The 17989-nt window shown below is 53.4% G+C and overlaps 1 protein-coding gene across 4 annotated transcripts; it reads left to right on the top strand.

Annotated features, from left to right (window-relative positions):
• Nucleotides 1-3552: 3552 nt before the first annotated feature.
• TAC1 (tachykinin precursor 1) lies at nucleotides 3553-13125 on the top strand. 4 transcript variants are annotated; one of them, XM_031940757.1, is made up of 7 exons: nucleotides 3553-3729; nucleotides 4140-4349; nucleotides 6240-6336; nucleotides 6562-6606; nucleotides 6969-6992; nucleotides 8988-9041; nucleotides 12655-13125. In XM_031940757.1, the coding sequence occupies exons 2-7, from the start codon at nucleotides 4227-4229 to the stop codon at nucleotides 12702-12704; spliced, it is 393 nt and encodes a 130-aa protein (XP_031796617.1). In that variant the 5' UTR covers nucleotides 3553-3729; nucleotides 4140-4226; the 3' UTR covers nucleotides 12705-13125. The 4 variants fall into 4 exon arrangements, with proteins under 4 accessions (XP_031796617.1, XP_031796619.1, XP_012407155.1 ...); XM_012551701.3 differs by lacking the exon at nucleotides 6240-6336 and adding an exon at nucleotides 6007-6103 and having other exon boundaries at nucleotides 3577-3729; XM_031940759.1 differs by lacking the exons at nucleotides 6240-6336; nucleotides 8988-9041 and adding an exon at nucleotides 6007-6103 and having other exon boundaries at nucleotides 3576-3729.
• Nucleotides 13126-17989: the final 4864 nt, after the last annotated feature.

The raw sequence follows: 17989 nt of genomic DNA, 5'->3' as shown, positions 1-17989 counted from the left end.
ACTTCACAACAGGCCCTCTGCTGGGCTCCATTCCTTCACTGCTATTGCCTCAAGCTAGGGACTTTGGACAGTTCATTAAATCCCCCTCTGGCCACTGGCCCTTTAGTCTCACCCCAAAAAGATTTGTTTCCATCTCTGTTAACTCTTGCTTCCAAAGCAAGTCTTTATTTTGAAAAAATACCTGGTAATCTGTGCTGGAGGTGTATTAACCCCTGGTCTTTAAGCTGTTTGCTTACCCAGCCTTGGAGGAAGGGAAGGGTATTATGAGTTTGATCTGGCTCTAGGAGCAGATCCTAATTCCTTCCTGAGAGAACCATCTTCCTTGTTATGAGAATGTTCCTTCATTTAGATTTGCAATCTAAAGTAACACAAAAAGTCAGGGGGCCTTTGTTATGTAATTAATAGTATATTTAAGCATTTGTCAAAGTTCGGGACACTCCAAGTTTGGTCTTTGACTTGAGGACCATCACTGTTTCATCCTTTAATAAAGAGAGAAAAGACTTTGCCGCTTCAAAAAGAGCCAGGGTTTGTCTGATCCACAAACGTCTCTGCTGGTATTTGGGCAGAATAAAGAGCCCCAGAGTAGTGTATAAGGGCCTCCATGGAGGGCTCATCTGTTCTGTCAAAGCTCCAGAGGGGACCAGATGGAGCTCTGTTCATTAAGCCCAGTCTCACTGCTCATGGGAAGCCTACTAACATGCAGCTCAAGTGAAACAGATCAAAAAGCATTTCCATTCAGCTACCCTCCCTTCTCATGTCCATAGTGTCAGTGGATTCTTGGGGCGCCATGATAGGCTGCCATGAAATACCAGTAAAGATTCAAGTTTACTCTTCAAGGTTCAAGAGTCTTCCTCTGACTTCAAACCCCTGGGCCTCTGGGTGACAGGTTGAAAAAAGGGGGAGGCTTCAAATCTTTAAAACAAAGTCGAAAATCCATTGGGCCCCCAAAATTTTCTGTGTCCAGGTGAGCTTTTGCTTTAAAAAAAAATAGTTGTGCCATCCTCCTAATTGAAAAAAGTGGATAATCAGATAAGTGATAGAGGTCAGTGTTCAAACCCTGTCAGCAGCTGGTCAAAGGTGAGGCTTGAAGAAAGATCCCAAGAGGCCACCAAGTGAGTGAATTACCTCTGAGATGTGGGAAAAAGGAAAAAGAAGCTGTTGGGTGTTATCCAGTCCTGAGGCACCCCTGCCTTGAGAACTCCAACATGCTCTACTCTGAGACGGCCATATGGAGAGGGGAGGAGCCAAAGCCTGAGAACAAGAGCCTTGATCTTTAGGGTTTCCTATGGGATTCCCCCCTCACCTCCCTCAACCCCTGGAAGGCCAATGTTGAGCACACTGGCCACCTCCTTTCAGGAAGCTTGACCAGAAGTAACTGTGGGACAAATGCCCTGGAAGTGCCATGGGGGAAAGTCCCCAATAGGACAGATGGACATTAGAAGTAACAACCACTGCAGGGAGGTCCATTGCATTCAACTGAAAAAGAAAGGAGAATTAACCTTGTCTAAAGGGAAGGTTCCAAGTGTCCGGGCTCACAAAGACATGAACATAGCCCTGGGAGATAAAGGCAGAAACAGGATCAGCAGCGGGAGAGCAAGAGAAATGGTAACTTCTGTCAGGGTTTTTCTTTCTTTCTTTAAAAAAATTGTAATGATCTTTTCTGTTTCGTAAGTCTTCATAACATCCCATTCATTCCTCCTTTCCCCCTCACCAAGAGCTATTCCATATGATAAAGTATTTTGTTTTGTTTTTAGAGAGAGAGAAAATCAGCATAACTGGATACCCTGAGAAAGCCCAGACATGTGTGACACAGTGGGCCTTCCCTCTCCATCAAGGGCTGCTGGGGCTTCTGCTCTGGATTCAAGGGCTGCTGGGGCTTCTGCTTTGGATTTCTCAGCGTGGGCCCCTTCTTTCCATTTACACTGTTAGAGTTGCTGTGCATATTGCTTTCTTGGGTCTGCTGCCTCCCCTCCGCATCAGCTCTCTAGCTCTTGCTAGGCTTCTCTGTGTTCATCATTTGCATCATTTCTTATAGAACAATAGCATCTGTTACATTCATGGGCCCCAATTTGTTGCCCAAACAATGAAAATGGACTTGATGTTCAACTCTTAACTATCACAAAAAGTACGTGTATAAATATTTTGGACTTTACGGGGGCTTTTTAATAGATGGCTTCCTTGAGTTATCAGCCTTTTCTGGAAGAGTTTAATGGTTACTTCTCTCATCACACTGGGTTTTTAACCCCACCCATCACTCTGGCACAAGCTGGCAAGGAGGCTGGCTCTGCTAAGCAGGACTAGCAGAGCACACAGTACATGCGTCACACCGGTACCTGGGAAAGTTGGCCTTTGGATGGAAGAGAGGGGAAAGAAGAGTAGGAGGAAAGGGTGAGGAAGAGAAGGGGGAGGAGAGAGGAAGAAGAGGAGCAGGGGAAGAAGCAAGAGGAGGAGACAGAAGACAGATTTTGCTAACAGAATAAGTAAGGGAGAGGCTCTTCAGGGGCTCAGATGTTTAGAGGCTTCCTTCCCACCTGGAAGCTTTTCCTGACCCACCCTCCTCTCCATTGGCTGATGGGAAGCTTCAGCCGCCTCATTCTGCGGGTGGGTTCTGTCCCTCTCCCCACGCCAAGAGCACAAAGGAGGGAGGGGGGAGGGAGTTTGTTTCTTTGAGAGTTCCCTCCTCTCATCAGTGAAAGCGAGATCTGGACCCCAAGGCCTGCGTAGGGATGGCGACTGTTTTGTTCTCCTAGCATCCCCCGGCCCTAATGCGGTGCCCAGATAAATGCCCAGGCAGAGACAGACAGAGGGAGGGGGAGAGAGAGAGACAGAGACTCACGCGCACACAGAGAAAGAGACAGAGACAGAATGAATGAGAATAAGAGGGGGCATTGGGCTTCCTGGCGCACTTAGGTGAACACAATCGCCCTGGAGGCATCGCCCACCCTCTCCTCCCTGGGCCAGAACGGGCCCTCCCCCATAAGTGCTAGATTAAGCACCCCTTTCCCGCAGAGGAGTGCTCTGAGCCTTCCCTCTCTGCTGCCGGGGAAGGAAAGCCTGACTGCGGGCGGGTGTGGGCCGGGCTGTCGGGGAGCCGCTGCCTCTGGGAGGGCCGGATGGAGGGCCCCCCAGGGGCCCCCGAGGTGCGGGCAGGCTGCGCTGAGCCCTCCACGCCCGGGCGCCCTCTGTCCCCTCGCGGAGAGATGGGCTTGGTCACAGGCACCAGCCCGTCCGGCCGCCTCGGGAGTCGGGCCAAGTTGCCTGAGTCACGGGCCGGGTGGGCTTGGATGCGTAATGGCCGGGAGGCGAGAGGAACTTGAGCGGGGGCGTCCGGGGGCGGGGAGCGGGAGGAAGGGGCGCTCTGGCTCCGCTGGCCGCCCCACCGACGACACCTAAGCCGAGGATTGGGCCTCGGGGCTCCGACTCCCCAGGCGTCGCGTCACCGGCAGCGCAATTGGCTCCGGGTTTGACCGACACTCGCTGAGTCGGGGGTGGGACGGGGAGGATGGGAGGGGGGCAGCGGCAGCTAGGCGGGGACTCATTGAATATGGATCAGAAAGTGCAGTGGGGAGAGGGTCACGTGGCTCCGAGCCCGGATAAATAGGGGCTGGGCGGCGCTGAATCCCCCCGAGCTCCCCGGTACCTGCGTGCGCCGCTTGCCGTCCGTCGGGCTTCTCCAGCGAGCCGGGAGGAAGAGAGGGAGTCCGAGACAGATCCACCCCGTCCGAGGAGGTGAGCCCCCCAGCTCTCCGCTGCCAGGGACCCTCCCCGAGGTTCTCGGAGCAACGGTCTCCGCAGAGGTCTGGACGGACGGGCGGACGGAGGGACGGGCTAGGGCGGGGGAGGACCGGATAGCCGAGCTCCCTGGCACCAAGGGGAAGGCGGAAAGCCTGGGGGACTTTGGAGGCAGGAAACCTGTTCCAGTCCCCCTGCTCCTCTTCCTGCTGCCTCAGTTTCCCCCATGCATGAAGAGGGATTGCGCTAAGGTCTCCTCCAGCCTGGAGTCGTTGGTTGTGTGCGTGTGTGTGTCTGTGCGCGCGTGTGCGTGTCTGGGGGTCCTCGGAGAACTCGGGGCGATGTGTTCCTCCTCCCTCGCGTCTGAGGGCGACGGCGGCTCTGCCTCTTTCTCCTTTGGGGTCCAGGCTCCGCAGAGGCCGGTGGGCGTTCCGCCGGGGGCCGGGACCTTGCGCACTCTCAGCCGGAGCTCGCTCCCCTCCCGCCTTCCCGACATGAAACTCCTCGTGGCGCTGGCCGTGCTCTTCCTCGCGTCCGCTCAGGCTTTTGCCGAAGAAACGGGCGCCAACGACGATCTCAACTACTGGGCCGACTGGTCGGACAGCGACCAGATTAAGGTGAGCCGCGGTTCCCTCTGGGCCCCCTCGGCCCGACCGGGTGCTGCGGACGGCGCTCGCCGCCTGCCCCGACGGACGCCAGCGGAGGCAGCGGGGCCGGCGGCCCGCGCCCTCAGCCCGCCACCCACCCGGGCGCGCCGGGGGCAGGGCGGGGGGCGGGCCCTGGCACAAGCCCGGAGACCCCCCTCCTGGTAGGTGCGCCATCCGCCTCCTCCCCGCTGGTCAGTGCTTCCCAGCCTCGCTCCGAACGCAGAGGGGAGCGAGGGGGGAGGGAGCGAGGAGGGGCGGCCGGTGGGCACCTCCGTCCGGGTCAAAGCGGGGCGCTCCCGGGGGCTCGGGGAGCGGCGGGGACTCGGGAGAGAGAGGGAAGCGAGGGCACCGCTCCACGGAGCCCCTGCCTGTTGTCCACGGGTTCGGGCGGATGGAGAACACCTTTGTACGAACGGGTGTGAGTGTGGTGCACCTGAGTGTGTGATGAAGTGCTGTGTGTGTGTGTGTGTGTGTGTGTGTGTGTGTGTGTGTGTGTGTGAGAGAGTGTGTCCGTGCGCGCGTGTGGAGAGAGAGAGAGAGAGAGAGGGGGGTGGGAGAGGAGGAGAAGGAGGAGGAGGAAGGGAGGAGAAAGGAAGAGAGAAGAGCGGGGGAGGAAAGGGAGTGGGCAAGAAGGAGGGAAGGAAAAGGGGAGGGAGGAAGGGGAAGAAGAGGGGAGAAGGGGGGAGAGATGGAGGAGGGAGGAATGGAGATAGAGGGAGGGAGGGAGTCAGAGAGACTGCAGGTTCTCACAGAAGAGCTGCAGCCAGGAGGGGGGTAACTTGCAGCAACGTTCAAAGGGATGCAAAGGGGTGGTACCTCGCTCTCTACCTTCTTATAAATCCTGGTAGAACCAAAGTGAGAGCTCCTGGGCTCATGCTCAGGTCCTCAGGGTCTTTAGAGTCCCGACTTCCTGGGAGCACCAAAGCAGCCTCAGGGTCTTGGGGTACCCTCTGTGCACAGTCACTGAGATGCAAGTCCCTAGAACAGAGATTCTTCTAGGATCTACTTAGGGGTTCCTCTTCTCCCTCCATACCTCAATTCCCATCCAAAAAGAAGAAAAGGAGACATTCCTTTTCCCAGACCTGGGGAGGGGGGTCCTGGAGACAATGAGAGTAAGGGGGTCGGGGGTGAGGGTCCCCGACCAGATCAGCCCAAGCTGGCCACAAAGTCCAGGGCAGCATCCTCTGGGAGGAATTAATAGTGGGGCCTGAATCCTGTTCCACTTGGGTGTATGAAACTGCAGTGAAGCCCCTACCCCCCTGAGTCCTTCAGTAAACGATCTGTCCACCCAGCCTGGCCTGGGGGGAGCTAGGAAAAAACCTAGTCCCTCCCCCCCATCCCTCTCCTTTTTTCCTCCCCTTTCTGCTTCCCTTCCTCTTCTCCATGTCTCTCCTGATCCCTCTCTTCTTTCTTCATCTTCCCCCTTCCATCCTCGACTCCCTAAATCCAACCCAGTCCAGGACCCATTTCCCAGTGAATTCTGTAGACCTGGTCTCAAGGATTAAGGAGGATGCAAACCCTGTTCTCTTGCACATTGCTCCAGTGATGTACCAGCTGTCTCTGTCTCTCTGTCTGTTCGTCTCTTTCTCTGTCTGTCCTGCCCTCCCCCACACTCACCCCCACCCAGGAAGAGCTCTCCGAGCCCTTTGAGCATTTCCTGCAGAGAATTGCCAGGAGACCCAAGCCTCAGCAGTTCTTTGGGTTGATGGGCAAAAGGGATGCTGGTAAGTACCCGATCCCCGTCCTCTAGCTGCTCCAAAGGAAGCTGCAGCCCCAAGGCCCTTCCCTGCTCCCTTAGCTTGGGGGAGTGGTGGAGCTCCGTCCTGATCTTCTCCCCATTTCTTACTTGATTCTGAAAAGAGAAACCCAGGAGCCAGCCCCTCTCCGTCGATCTCTTACATGCACTCTTCCAACATCCAAGTGCCTGAAATCCCCAGGATAGGAGACACTTTATCTTGTGAGTGGCCTCCAGATCCCCGGGAGGGAGGAGGGGGTGGGCCAGAGCACCAGAGGGCAGCACACACCACGGCCTCCATCTCTGATGTGCAGACTGGCTGCCAATTCTGGCCCATCCGGCTTGGCTGCCATGGCTCCCGTCCTAGCTCCAGCCTCCACCTCCTTGACGAGCTCCGTCCCGTCCTTCCTACTTCTACCTGCTTAATGTCAATTCATTTTTTGTCAGATACTTCCGTTGAAAAGCAAGTGGGCATGTTAAAGGCTCTCTATGGTAAACATCTCCCTACCCCCCACCCGACTCTCGCTCTTGCCAGGGAGCGCTTTAGCTGATGAGGAAATCAACCCCACCAGAAGGAATCTTCCTGTAGCCATTCATCTTTCTCTTGGGGAGGGAGATGGGGGTGGGGGGGCATTTCCTGAAGCTAACATTTTATTATTTAGCTTTCACTACTAATCTTTCGATTGGCCGGAAATCCCCATTGTGATCCTCCTCCCGGGGCTGCACTAACCGTGGCCCTCTTCCATGGGTCTGCTTTTAACGCTTGGCCAGTCCCAGGTAGCTGTCCAGGGTGGCTTGTCTTTGAACCCTCCGAGTCGCCTGCGCTCACTAATCTCTTTCCTTCCTCCCCCCAGGGCACGGCCAAATGTCTCACAAAAGTAAGTTTCAACATTATTTTAAATTTGTGGAGCATGATTACGTGCCAGGGATCACGCCCGTTTCTCGGCTTCCCTTGTCTGGTGCATGTGCATGAGCCTGCGGCTCTGGGGAGTCCGTGGTCTGGCCGTGACTTCACCTAGAATGAGCTTTCTGGCAGGGCAAAGACAGGATCCCTTGGGCCGGGTTTTCTGGTGCATTTTGGTGATCAGAGAGATGAGCATCTGTGGGGAGCCTGAGATCGGGGCTCTATGAAGACCTCCAGATGCTAATTAGTGGGTCAGGCCCCCTAAGAGATTCTAAGTTCTAGGGGTCAAGCTGTGTCTGTCTCTCCTCCAGCCCCTGACACTGGGTTCAATGTACAAGACACATTTAGGTTGGGGAATTGTGTTATCTGAGTATTTATACGCTGAGGGGGAGGTGAATTCCTCCGAGACTTCAGCAACCTCAGAGTTTTGTCCTGTCGCAGTTTAGAACTGGCACCTGGTGCTTTCTTATCAGTCCCTTAGCTCAGAAAGCATGATGGGAAATTGCCGTATTCTAACAGGTCAAGTTGGTATCTGGAGGGAAAATGCTTAGTCCTGGTTATTCAGAAGGGGTGAAGCCCTACCCAAGGCATAGGGGAAAGGCTCCCAGGCCCAGGGGAGAGGCCACTTGTTCCTCAAAGGGCCAGAGTCTCCGGTGGCCTGAGACTATTTCAAAATCCAAATGTATGTAGCTGAACATCTGGAAACATCTGGCCTCAGGGAGTTGAGAGAGGAATCCATACCTTGGTTTATTGTTGTTGTTGATGGGAAGTGTCTGAGTTAAATTGGAGCTAAAGATAAAGAGGACTTTCAAGTTAAAGGAGCCTTTAAGGTCAGCCAGACCTTTCTCCCCACTTTACAGATAAGGAAACTGAGGCCATCAGTCTCATAAGCAGTAGATGGCAGAGCTGGGGTTTGAAGCCAGGTCATTGGGCTCACAAGGCTTAGGTCTCCAAGAAGGAAGATGCATGTTCAGCCGTCTAGGAGGGCATGATTTTTTTTGTGCCCACATGCGCGTTGATGGACAGACTACACTAATCTACCAATAAGAAGGTTCACCAAAATGAAAATGGAGCGCTACTGGTTCTGGAGCCCAGGGAGACACAGAATTATCTTGTCAGGATTTGGTCTTCAAGGGGCAATTGATGGACTTAAGAGTAGTTGGAAAAGAGCTTTAACTCGGGCTTTATGCTCCTTCCCCCAAAAGCCCCTGCGGCTTCCCTAGCAGGATCTGCCATATTCATTAGATTAGCTCCTGGTTGGGTTTTAAACTAGTCCTTTCCGGGTTCACTGGCCTTCAATGCACTGTTTTTTATGATCTGTCACATTCCCTAAAGCTCCTTGGTGAGTGTAAAGAATGAGCAGGTTTGGAAATAACCACATACAACCCTTCTGCCCTCGCTACCATATACCCCTGGGCTGGCAGGGCCGAGCTGAGAGTCTCTCAGCTAAGGCAGACCCCATCGCTTCCTGGGCACCAGGAGGAGATGCTGCCCATCCTCTGGAACTTGGCTCTTTGCCCGTCTCCTGCACAGCCAGGGTTTCCAGCCCACAGCTGCCCACCTGCTCTAGGCTTATTACAGACAGGGGCAGCAGGACCTGGTCCTTGTAATTAGAGAAAGCAAGGAACAGCTGGATTCTCTCCCATAGACAAGCTACGAAAAGAAAAAAAAAAAAAACACCCTCTCCAAGCTGATTCAGTCAGGAGCCATTAAAAATGTTCTTAAGGCAAGAAAAAAAAAATCATTCTCTACCCAGATAAAATAGACTTGCTGATCCTTAGAGACAGACTCTGAAGCATACATGCGTTTCCCTGCTTACCTGCCCATGGGTTTATGGAAAGAGTCCTGTTCCTACTTCAGGGACTGTTCCAATGGAGACAAGTTTGATTGGAGAGATACTGTCTTTTCTTACTTTTTCTAATCATAAGAATTCTTTGCATATTTCAACACCCCAACATATATTTTTCAGGACATAAAACAGATTCCTTTGTTGGACTCATGGGCAAAAGATCTTTAACTTCTGGTATGTATAACTCTCCACTAAAACTAGAGATAGCATCTTAAATCTGTAACTGGTTTTACTGCCCACAATCCCCTTCTCCAAGCAGTGAAACGAAATAAGAGACTAAAGAGTTTGCTTAAATGTATCTAAAGCTAAGGTAGCCATGGACTGCTCGCCTAGGGTCACCCAAGCCAAGCAAAGAGTGAATAGGATCCTCCTTTCTCAAAGACATCCTAATAGGCTTCTTTTTGCTAATCTGGTCTTGTTTTCTCTTTAACTGGAAAAGTAAGCTCCAGGGAATCTCACTGTTGCGTGGAAACAACCCTTCAAGGGCTTAAAGATCAAAATTCAAGGTTAGGTTTCATTCGCTATCAATTAGAGAGCCTCCCAAGACTCAAGCTGGATGGAAGCTTCTTCCTTATGCCTCACCATCAATATTCATGGTGAGAATGACTAGGATGATAACGAGAGAAGAGGGAGAGCGACAAATCTGTCTCCCTTCCCCTGGCAGAATATCAGAATTTGTCTAAGGTTAAAGGGGAGCTTGAGAAGTCAGCTTGTTCATTTGGCTTTCACGAAATCTAGGAGAATCGGGCTCAGCGTTTAAGATCCCAAGAAGTCCACTGACCTTTGGAAATCTATTCTCACACTAGACAGCTTGTCTGCTGTCGCCCAAGCCCCTTTCTTCTTCCGGGTTCAGTAAGGGTCAAAAGCAGCAGTTTTCATTTCTGACTCTCTGAACCTCCTCTATTTGGAAGGTTTCGTTGTTGACTTTCGTGTTGGGCTCGTCCTGTCCGATCAGGCGGCCTCTTCCTTTCTCCACAGGGATGGAATTGTGCTCTCCCATGAATCCTTTCCCAATTGGACTTGAATTTCTTAAGTTGCTCCTAATTACAAAAGGCTGTAGGAACCCAGGTGTCTCTCATTAAGGCTCTCTCTACAGGGTAAAATGGGAAAGGTCTAAGGTGGTTAAGAACTTTTGGAATAGTCAGTCTGAACCATTTTAATGCCCTGAAAAGCCGAGGCAACCTTGGGGCCTGAAATTGTGTAGGCCAAGTAAATGAGACAATCAAGTAATTAAGGGGGAAATGTTTCAGGAGGTGGAGTTTGGGGGGGACAGCTGGTTTGGTTTGGGGTTTTATTTTTGTTGGAATTTTTTTGTCCTAAAGTAACTAGATAAATAAACATGGCTTCAATTTGGCTGTGGATAATTAATCTCAGTGTACCAGGGGCAAAAAAAGAACCCAGTCAGCAGAAAAATGCTTTCATGCCCACAAAAATTATCTGTGGTGACCTGGTCTCAATTAGCCAGGCTCCTCTTGATTGCTTTTCTAACCTGTCTTCCTTTTGTGAGGACATTCCAGTTGCCAAGGCCAACAGACAGGGCCTGAGGCTACAGGGTAAGGGGGGATATTTGGTTTGATTTTATTTAGGTCTATTTGTGAAACAACCACAAACTTCTGATCCTCGATCTTGGTTGGGAATCAGATGAATGGGCTTCTGTGCAGCTTTTCCTAACCATGACCTTGTCAGACTTGTGTCTGGCTGGTCTCTGGAAGTGGAGAGAGAGGCTGGAGACTAGCTTTCCTGCCCTCCTTTAAAGACCCGAAGCTCAAGGGCCCAGAGACAAAACTGGAAATTGCCCTGGCTTCGGAAAGGGGAGGTCAGGGAAAACCTTCCAACTCGGATGTCTTAGCCACTTTAAATCCTTTGAGTAACTAGACAGGGCTTTGCCGGGAAAGAACACACGGGAGGATCATCCCTTTGTCCATTCTAAGCCATGTTGAATTAAAATGAATTTATTTTAAATTGTAAATGGTAGAAGAATGACTTCACCTTCATATGATGAAACATGCTCTCCACCTCCAGAGAGGGAGCTGATGGGCTCATGGAGCATGTGGAAGCATGTTTGCTTTTCTTTCTTTCTTCTTCCTTCCTTCCTTTCTCTTTTTCCCTTTCTCCCTCCCTCCCTCTCTGGTATTTTGCATGACCTTATACGTTTGTAATGGATTTTCTTTCTCTTGCCTTCTTAATAGCAAATTTGTTGTCCCCCACGGGGGAGAGAAGATAGAGAGGAAGAGGGAAAGAATTAAGAACTGAAAATAAAATTTAATTTAAGAAGAGTAAATAATAGGAACAAATTTGCTATTAATTTACACATAGATTGAGCCCATTTTTTTCTTTGTTTTAAAGTCTTGGTTGCCCCACCATAGCTTCCATGACTATCTAGCATATTTTTCACTAATTGTTCAGTAAAAGGCTCAGGTAATAGCTATCCAGCTAAAATCAAATCGAGAACGAAGACAATTATCTCATTCATTCCTCCCCACCCCCCACCCCAAACCTCTCAGGGTTTAATTATCTATATATTTTTATGTGACAGTTCAGATTTGTTCTAATAATTTCCTCAGTTCCCAGTGGTGTGTGTGTGTGTGTGTGTGTGTGTGTGTACATGTGTGTATTACTTCAGAGTTTCTTCATTAATCATAGGACTGGGGGCAAGTTTTCCACAAGTAACTATTGAGAAGCCTCCCCTCCAAATATTGATCATTTTGCAATCCTAGCCATTAGTCTGATGGCCGAGACATTTTCGTTGGCCAGGAGCTTCAGGGGACCAGATCCCCAGCTCCACCGGGGAGGGGGGGCATTGTCAGGCCACCACCCTGCCATGAGTCTCATCTGCTTTTCCTCTAACACAGTTTTTGATGGGAAAAAACCCCTGATGTTCTCTAAAGCTGGCTGGAGAAGTAAGAGCATGCACCCACCAAGGGTCTGCTTTTACTTCCCCACATCTGCCCAAGGGGGGCACTGATGTTTTTCATCCTCAGCGGCACAATTGGCCAGAGCCTGGGATGCAGGTGGAACATTCTCTTCATTTTCCTTTTTAACAGATGTTTTATGATATCTATTCGTTTTTACATCATTTTGAATTGTGGAACTTTTTTTTTTTTGAGGAGAGAGGTGAACATTTAAAAAGGAGGAAGGAGGGAAGGAAGGGAGGAAGAAAAGAAAAAGAGAGAGAGAGAGGAGAAGAAAGGAGGAGGAAGGAAGGGAGGAATGGAAGAAGGAAGTCGAGGTGCTTACTGGCTCTCAGTAGAGCTCTTCAGAAGCATTATTAGCTCTTCAAGGTCATTAGGACTTCCCGGAGGGGATTCACAGGATGGCCACTTCCAGGAGGTGGGGGGACGCAATGCACCCCTCCACCAAAGCTAGGAGGGCATTGCTTGGAAGACAGTGCCTTGTTTAAAGCTGGCCCCTTGTCAGGAGAGTGTCCTTTGAGTGGCAGGGTAGCCAGCCTTGCCTTTGAGGTCCAGCGAGCCCTTATCCTTGCTGTCCTGTGGCCTTGCGGGGTGGCCCTGGCGTCAGCCATGGCTGGTCCCCGGCTCAGACGGGAGAAGCCATCTCATCTAGTACAGAGAAGTCCGTGCTGACCAGGTAAGTGGCCAGAACCTGAAGGAGGAGCGTTTTAGCCAAATACAAGAAGAAGATGGGAGGAGAGGAAAAGCTGCAATCAAGGATTTTCGAAAAAGAAAATCTCTTAACAGTTGGGGGCAGGGGTGGTACTTTTAAGCCCATCTCTTGGTTTGTCCATCCAGTGCTCCGGGGACCACAGGAGATCCCTTCTCTCTTCTAGGGTCTTCGGAATGGGGCGCAGCACAGAACTACGAGAGAAGGCGTAAATGAGGCTCGACATGGCGGTCTTCGTGAACGTCGTGGGCTCCATGGCTGGCGATGATGAGGCGTCCTTGAAGATGCTCACTAGGCAGAATGATTATTTATTTAACAGCCCCTGTGCTTTTGAGTTGTAAACCCAATCAGACAATTATTTTCATATTGTGACAATGCCCCCCATTGGTTAAATGTTTTCTAGCCCTTCCCAAAGGAAGCCCCTGATATTTGATGCCCAGGCTCCCTGTTTCTGGTGATGACCTGGTCATCCAGGAAGATCAATGTTTCGGTTATTAGTCATGTCCGCTTGGTGATGAATGGAGTGCGACCCCTCCATGGCTGAGATGTTAGGTGATGGGGGGATCGGAACCTATTTGTATTGCTGCAGGACGTCTTATGTTTGTGACTAAGTGTGCGAGACAGAGAGGGAGGGAGAGATGGCTGCAAGGGAGGGGAGAGCGCATTCGCCGCATGCAGGGCTTGGACAGGGATTCCTAGAGCTTCATCTCATGGTAGCGAGTCGTATTGTTGTCCGATGTTTTCCATTAAAAATATCACCCGGCAGCACTCTGCACTTTTTGCCTCGTCCTTTCTGCCCAGGGCAATGGCGTGCTCATTTTAAGCCCGTCTGCTGTGGGGCTGTCCCGACGGCCACCGGGGCCCATCAAGCCCCTCGCCTTCCTTTCCGGGGAAATGACAATTTACGGGGAAAGAAACTGAGGAAGCCCCACAGGGAAGGGCCTTCCTGGGGAACCCCGACTCTGGTTCCTGTCCAGGGCTCTTGGCCCGGGAGGTGAAGCAGGTCATGGGATGGAGCCTCCGATGGAGGAGGACAATGTGGGGGAGACGCATCCGCCAGTCTCACGTGCAGGGAAATAAGGAGCCGTTCTCAGGGAGCACTCAGAGCCTGGTGCTCATCCCGGAACAGCGAGGCCTTTGTTCTGCCCGAGTCATGACTCCTCAGGGCCGACCAGGTGGTTTTTCAGCTCAATTATTAAAGCTCCATGACACTGAAAAACCCGCAGAAGCGATTACAGACAAGGTGACAAGCGTCGCTGCCTTGAGTGGGTGAACCTGAGAAGTTCTGTGTCCTCAAAGATCCTCCCTTCAGCCCTGGCTCTGCCAGGCGGGAGGACCCCAGAGGACCCCGCTGCCCCAAATGCAGACTCACAGGACTCATCCCGCCCCGGGCACACTGCCGCCAACGGCCCTTGAGGGCAGGGCGGAGGCGGAGGAACCCGAGGGGCGCAAAGGGGCCCGCAGGGTCCGTGAGCGGACTGGGGGGTTCTCGGCTGTCGTCACTTCTGGGTGGTAGGATGGAAAGGGCCGGGAGGCTGCAAAACCGGGGCTTACATCTGCCCTCGGACCGTCCCACCTGTAACCTGGGACAGATGAAGCCCTGTCTCAATTTCCTCCGCTGGGAAATAGTTCTCGGAAGGCTCAGGGCCAAATGGGATGATGTTTACAGTGCTTGGTCAGTGCCTGGCACACAGTAGGTGCTTAATAAATGCTCATTCCCTCCCCTCCTGGGCGTTCCTGCAGAGCAGGACACGGGTCACTCACTGAAGGAAAATGACTCCTGGGGGCTGGGCAGGGGGGAGCCTGGGAAGGGAGGAGCCTGGGGAGGGGGGAGGCTGGGGAGGGGGGAGCCTGGGCAGGGGGGAGGCTGGGGAGGGAGGAAAGGCCTAATTTTCCTGGACATTGGGCAGTGGGAAGCAGCGGTGGGACCCGGGGCGGCTCTGCTTTCACGGGGTAACACCTCCACCTTGTGGCCAACCAGGGCACTGCCACAGGCCAGGAGCCCCATTGGGCCTTCAGGCAAAAACGGAACCAGCTCTTGGTGGTGGGCTGGACGCTAGATGAACTGGAGCCCCGGCCCGATCGGTCCCATGGACCAAAGGCCGGCCAGGCCTCGGTCCGGCGATTACAGACGCCAGAATGACGCGTAAAGTTGGGCTTGAGACAAAAGAACTGACCGTTCGGGCGCCAAATACAATCAGGGCTTAGGCTTTGGCAAAGCATTTCTCTGAGCCTTACAACGACGCTGGAAAGCGGGGGAGAAAACGTCCCTTCCACGTCACAGAGAAGGCAGCCGAGGCCCCGTCATAAACACCCGTGGCCACCCGCTCTCCCCAGGGCCCCTTCGCCAGGGGCCTTCTCTAAGGCCCCTCTGGCTCAGCGGTCTCCTTGTGCGTGGCCGCCAGCGCCTCTTTCCCAGATCCGGCCAGAGCACCTGCACCAAAAGCCAGGAGGGATGAGTGGTGTGCAAAGAGACTACGCGTGGGGGGCAAAGGCACGATGGGATGCCCACGCCCTTCCCCCCACGGCCCCCTCTGTCTCTGTCTCTCTCACCTGTGTCTGTCTCTTTCCTTCTTCTTTCCCAGCTAATAATTTCTTACCTGGGAAAGCCAGGGTCGATGCCATAGTTTCACTCTTCAAAACGCCAAGAACCAGTAAGAGAAAAGTCTGATGTGGGTTTGGTTCTCGCTAACAGAGATGACTCATTGCCGGGATAAAAATGGGAAACTGGGAGGGGGCTGCCCGTCTCACGGGTCTTTGTGATGGGGAGACCACTGGCCTTCACCCTAAATGGTGAAGAGGCAGATTTCGGAGGATTGAGAGGAGGAACAGGATCCCATTTAAAAAAGGAAAAGGCTTCAAGAAAAATCGGCCTGGGGAAGAGGGGATGCCGAAGGCTGAGGCTCTCAAGACGGCAAGGGGAGCCATCCCAAGCAGGGGGAGAATGCCATGTGCCTGAAGGGACTGGGGTGGGTGCCCGGGAGCCCCCGGGCTGTGAGAGAAGTGTGTGGGAGGCCAGAGGAGGCTAAGGAACCCAGAGTGCATCTAAGAGGCGGCCACGGGCTTGTGCCGGTGCTGAAGCTGAGCAGCTGCAAGCTGGGGCTGCAAAGGGGCTTCTGGGAAAAGGGAGGACCGACAATGGGCAGAATCAGAGCTGTTTTCCAGTTTGTCCCGTTGTCTCTTTGCTCTGGACATGGCAGGACCCAGATAAATGCAGGCAAGCTGGCAGGAGAGCGGGCAGGAGCTCCACCCTCGAGCGCCATGATGGCAGAGCCGCAGGCAGATCTCTGAGGTGCTGCAAGGGGGGAGAAGGACAAATGGGTCCCGAGGGAGCAGGCTGTAGGTCAGCGCGTGTTTCTGGGTAAGGCCTGGCCAGGCTCCTGAAGGAACAGGGAGGGCTGAAGGCCGGGAGGATCTGCCCTTTCCTGATGGGAAGGTTAAACCAAGAGGAAGGCCCAGGGCTCCCCCAAGCTTGTGCCCGGAGCCACAGCAGCCACAGAGCCCGAGTTCGAGTCCGGGCTGTGAATCCCTACCTGTGAATCCCGAGAACTTTTCTCTGTGCCTCAGTGTTCTCCACTGCAAAATGGCAGTGATGAGCATCTCCTACTATTGCTGTGGAGAAGATGGAGAGACATGGATGGAAAAAGCCAAGCGGATGCAGAGCTGGGCAGGCAGCCAGAGGCAGAAAAAGCTGTTCCTGGTTCGGTATCGTCAGCGGGAACAACCGCAACTTTTGGCCCCTCCCTGCAACCCGGAAAGGAAGTGTCATTCTTCTCCTTTTACAGATGAGGAAACTGAGGCAAGCAGAGCCAAAGTGCCCGGTCAGCCAAGCAGGGATTATCTGAGGCGGGTCTGAACTCGGCGCCAAGTCGGACGCTCTGTCCGCTACCAGGACACGTCCAAGGACGGCCCTCAGCCCTCGCTAATTCCTTTATCAGGGCCCAATGGAAGGCAGTGGTGTTAGCGGGGTAGGAGAGAAGGCCGTGGGGGGAGTGGGCGGGGGGGGGGGGGAAGAGCAGCCATAGGAGGAGGAGGGGAAGCCAAGGGTGGTGGGGGGGGGGGGACAAGGGGCAGCCATAGACCCAAGAAGGCTCGTTCCCTTCAGCTGGTCAAACAGGCCTGGCCGGGAGGAGCTGAGAGTCCCAGCAGAAAAGGGGGCAGGTAGATCTCAAGCAAGCATCCCTGCAGAAAGCGGATCCGTGGGATTGAGCCCTGGCCTTGCTGGGAAGAACTTCCTCCCTGAGACTTGTGAAGCTCCGACCCAGCCCAGAAGCCAGACCTGCGGGGAGGGGATGGCACGGATTATTTTTGCACATATTTATTATTTCAAAGGTTAATTTGCTCCCCTGAGAGACAAGGAAAAGTGGCTTTTGGAAAAGCCTCCAAGAGGAGTTCCCAAGCTGCCGCATCCACGCAGGATCCTCAGCTCTGAAGCTATTTCCCAGGGCTCTCGTTCCTCCCCAACTCCCGGCTCCCTCAGAACGTGCCCCGCCTCCCACCGTGGGAAAAGGCTGAGGGGCTTGGGACCTCCCCGGACTGTGGCCTGGAGCCACCAGACCAGAAAACCGGCCTCCGTCCGGCCTGTGCCACCCGCCTTAGACTAGAGCCGAGCATCCGCTGGGATCCGTTGGCTTCAGGCACGAACCCAGGTGCCGGTGCGGCGCTGCCCCTCCAGAAAGAGCTGCGGAGGAGGCAGCTGTGCTTGCCTCCACCCCTGGGCTGCTTTCCTGGTAAAGTTGGGCACGAACTGCGGCCTTTATGGGGCAGCGCCCGGGGTTGGTGACAAGGAGGCCGGGCCATCCCCGCACAGCGGGGCAGGCGAGGGCCCGGGAGACAGGGGCACCAGGTGGGGCTTTGGGGGGGCAGCTGGCCACCCCCCTTGTTCTCCAAGGGGCCCTGCCTACCTCGCCCTTTTCCATGGGTGAGCCCCAAAGCCTTCTGGCTTTCCTGTAGCCACTGTTCCTCCTCCGGGGTCACCCACCTCCAAATGCCCCCAGAAAGGGGCCGGAGCAGACACTTCTCTCATCCTACTCCCTGAAATCCCAACAAATCTGGGCTTCGGAGCTTGTTCAGTGACTTAAAAGTCAGCCCCTAGCAGATAGAAAATAGCCTGAGAAAAGTGAGGAATCAGGAGGGAGCACGTGCTGACAGCGGGCGGCAGAGACACCAGAGGGGTTGGCCCTTTCCTTCTCCAGCTCATTTTACAGATGAGGAAACTGAGGCAAACAGAGGGAAGTGACGTCCCCAGGATCACACAGGAAGGGTCTGAGGCTGTATTTGAACTCAGGTTTTCCCCTCTCCAGGCCCGGTCCAACAAACGTTGGGTCTGCTCTGCTCCTGGCATTTCTCCTGTAGCTGTCGGACCACTGACCATCCCTGGGCTCCTTCTGACGTCCTCTGGCTCTCACTGGAGGAGAGTCTCAGTTTCCTCTGAAAATACAGCTTCATAAAATATGGCTAAAAGTGCTTGCTCTGCTGATCTCACAGGGTGGGTAAAAAGG

The sequence above is a fragment of the Sarcophilus harrisii genome, chromosome 5 (genome assembly GCF_902635505.1).
Source record: "Sarcophilus harrisii chromosome 5, mSarHar1.11, whole genome shotgun sequence".
Lineage (NCBI taxonomy): Eukaryota > Metazoa > Chordata > Mammalia > Dasyuromorphia > Dasyuridae > Sarcophilus > Sarcophilus harrisii.
This window is presented reverse-complemented; position numbering and strand designations above follow the sequence as displayed.

Bases quoted from the DNA above. Each gene is read 5' to 3' on its own strand.
- TAC1 (XM_031940757.1), top strand. From the start codon at position 4,227: ATGAAACTCCTCGTGGCGCTGGCCGTGCTCTTCCTCGCGTCCGCTCAG. The intron at 4,350-6,239 runs GTGAGCCGCGGT...GATTCTGAAAAG, and splicing joins CGGACAGCGACCAGATTAAG to AGAAACCCAGGAGCCAGCCC. The intron at 6,993-8,987 runs GTAAGTTTCAAC...TATATTTTTCAG, and splicing joins CGGCCAAATGTCTCACAAAA to GACATAAAACAGATTCCTTT.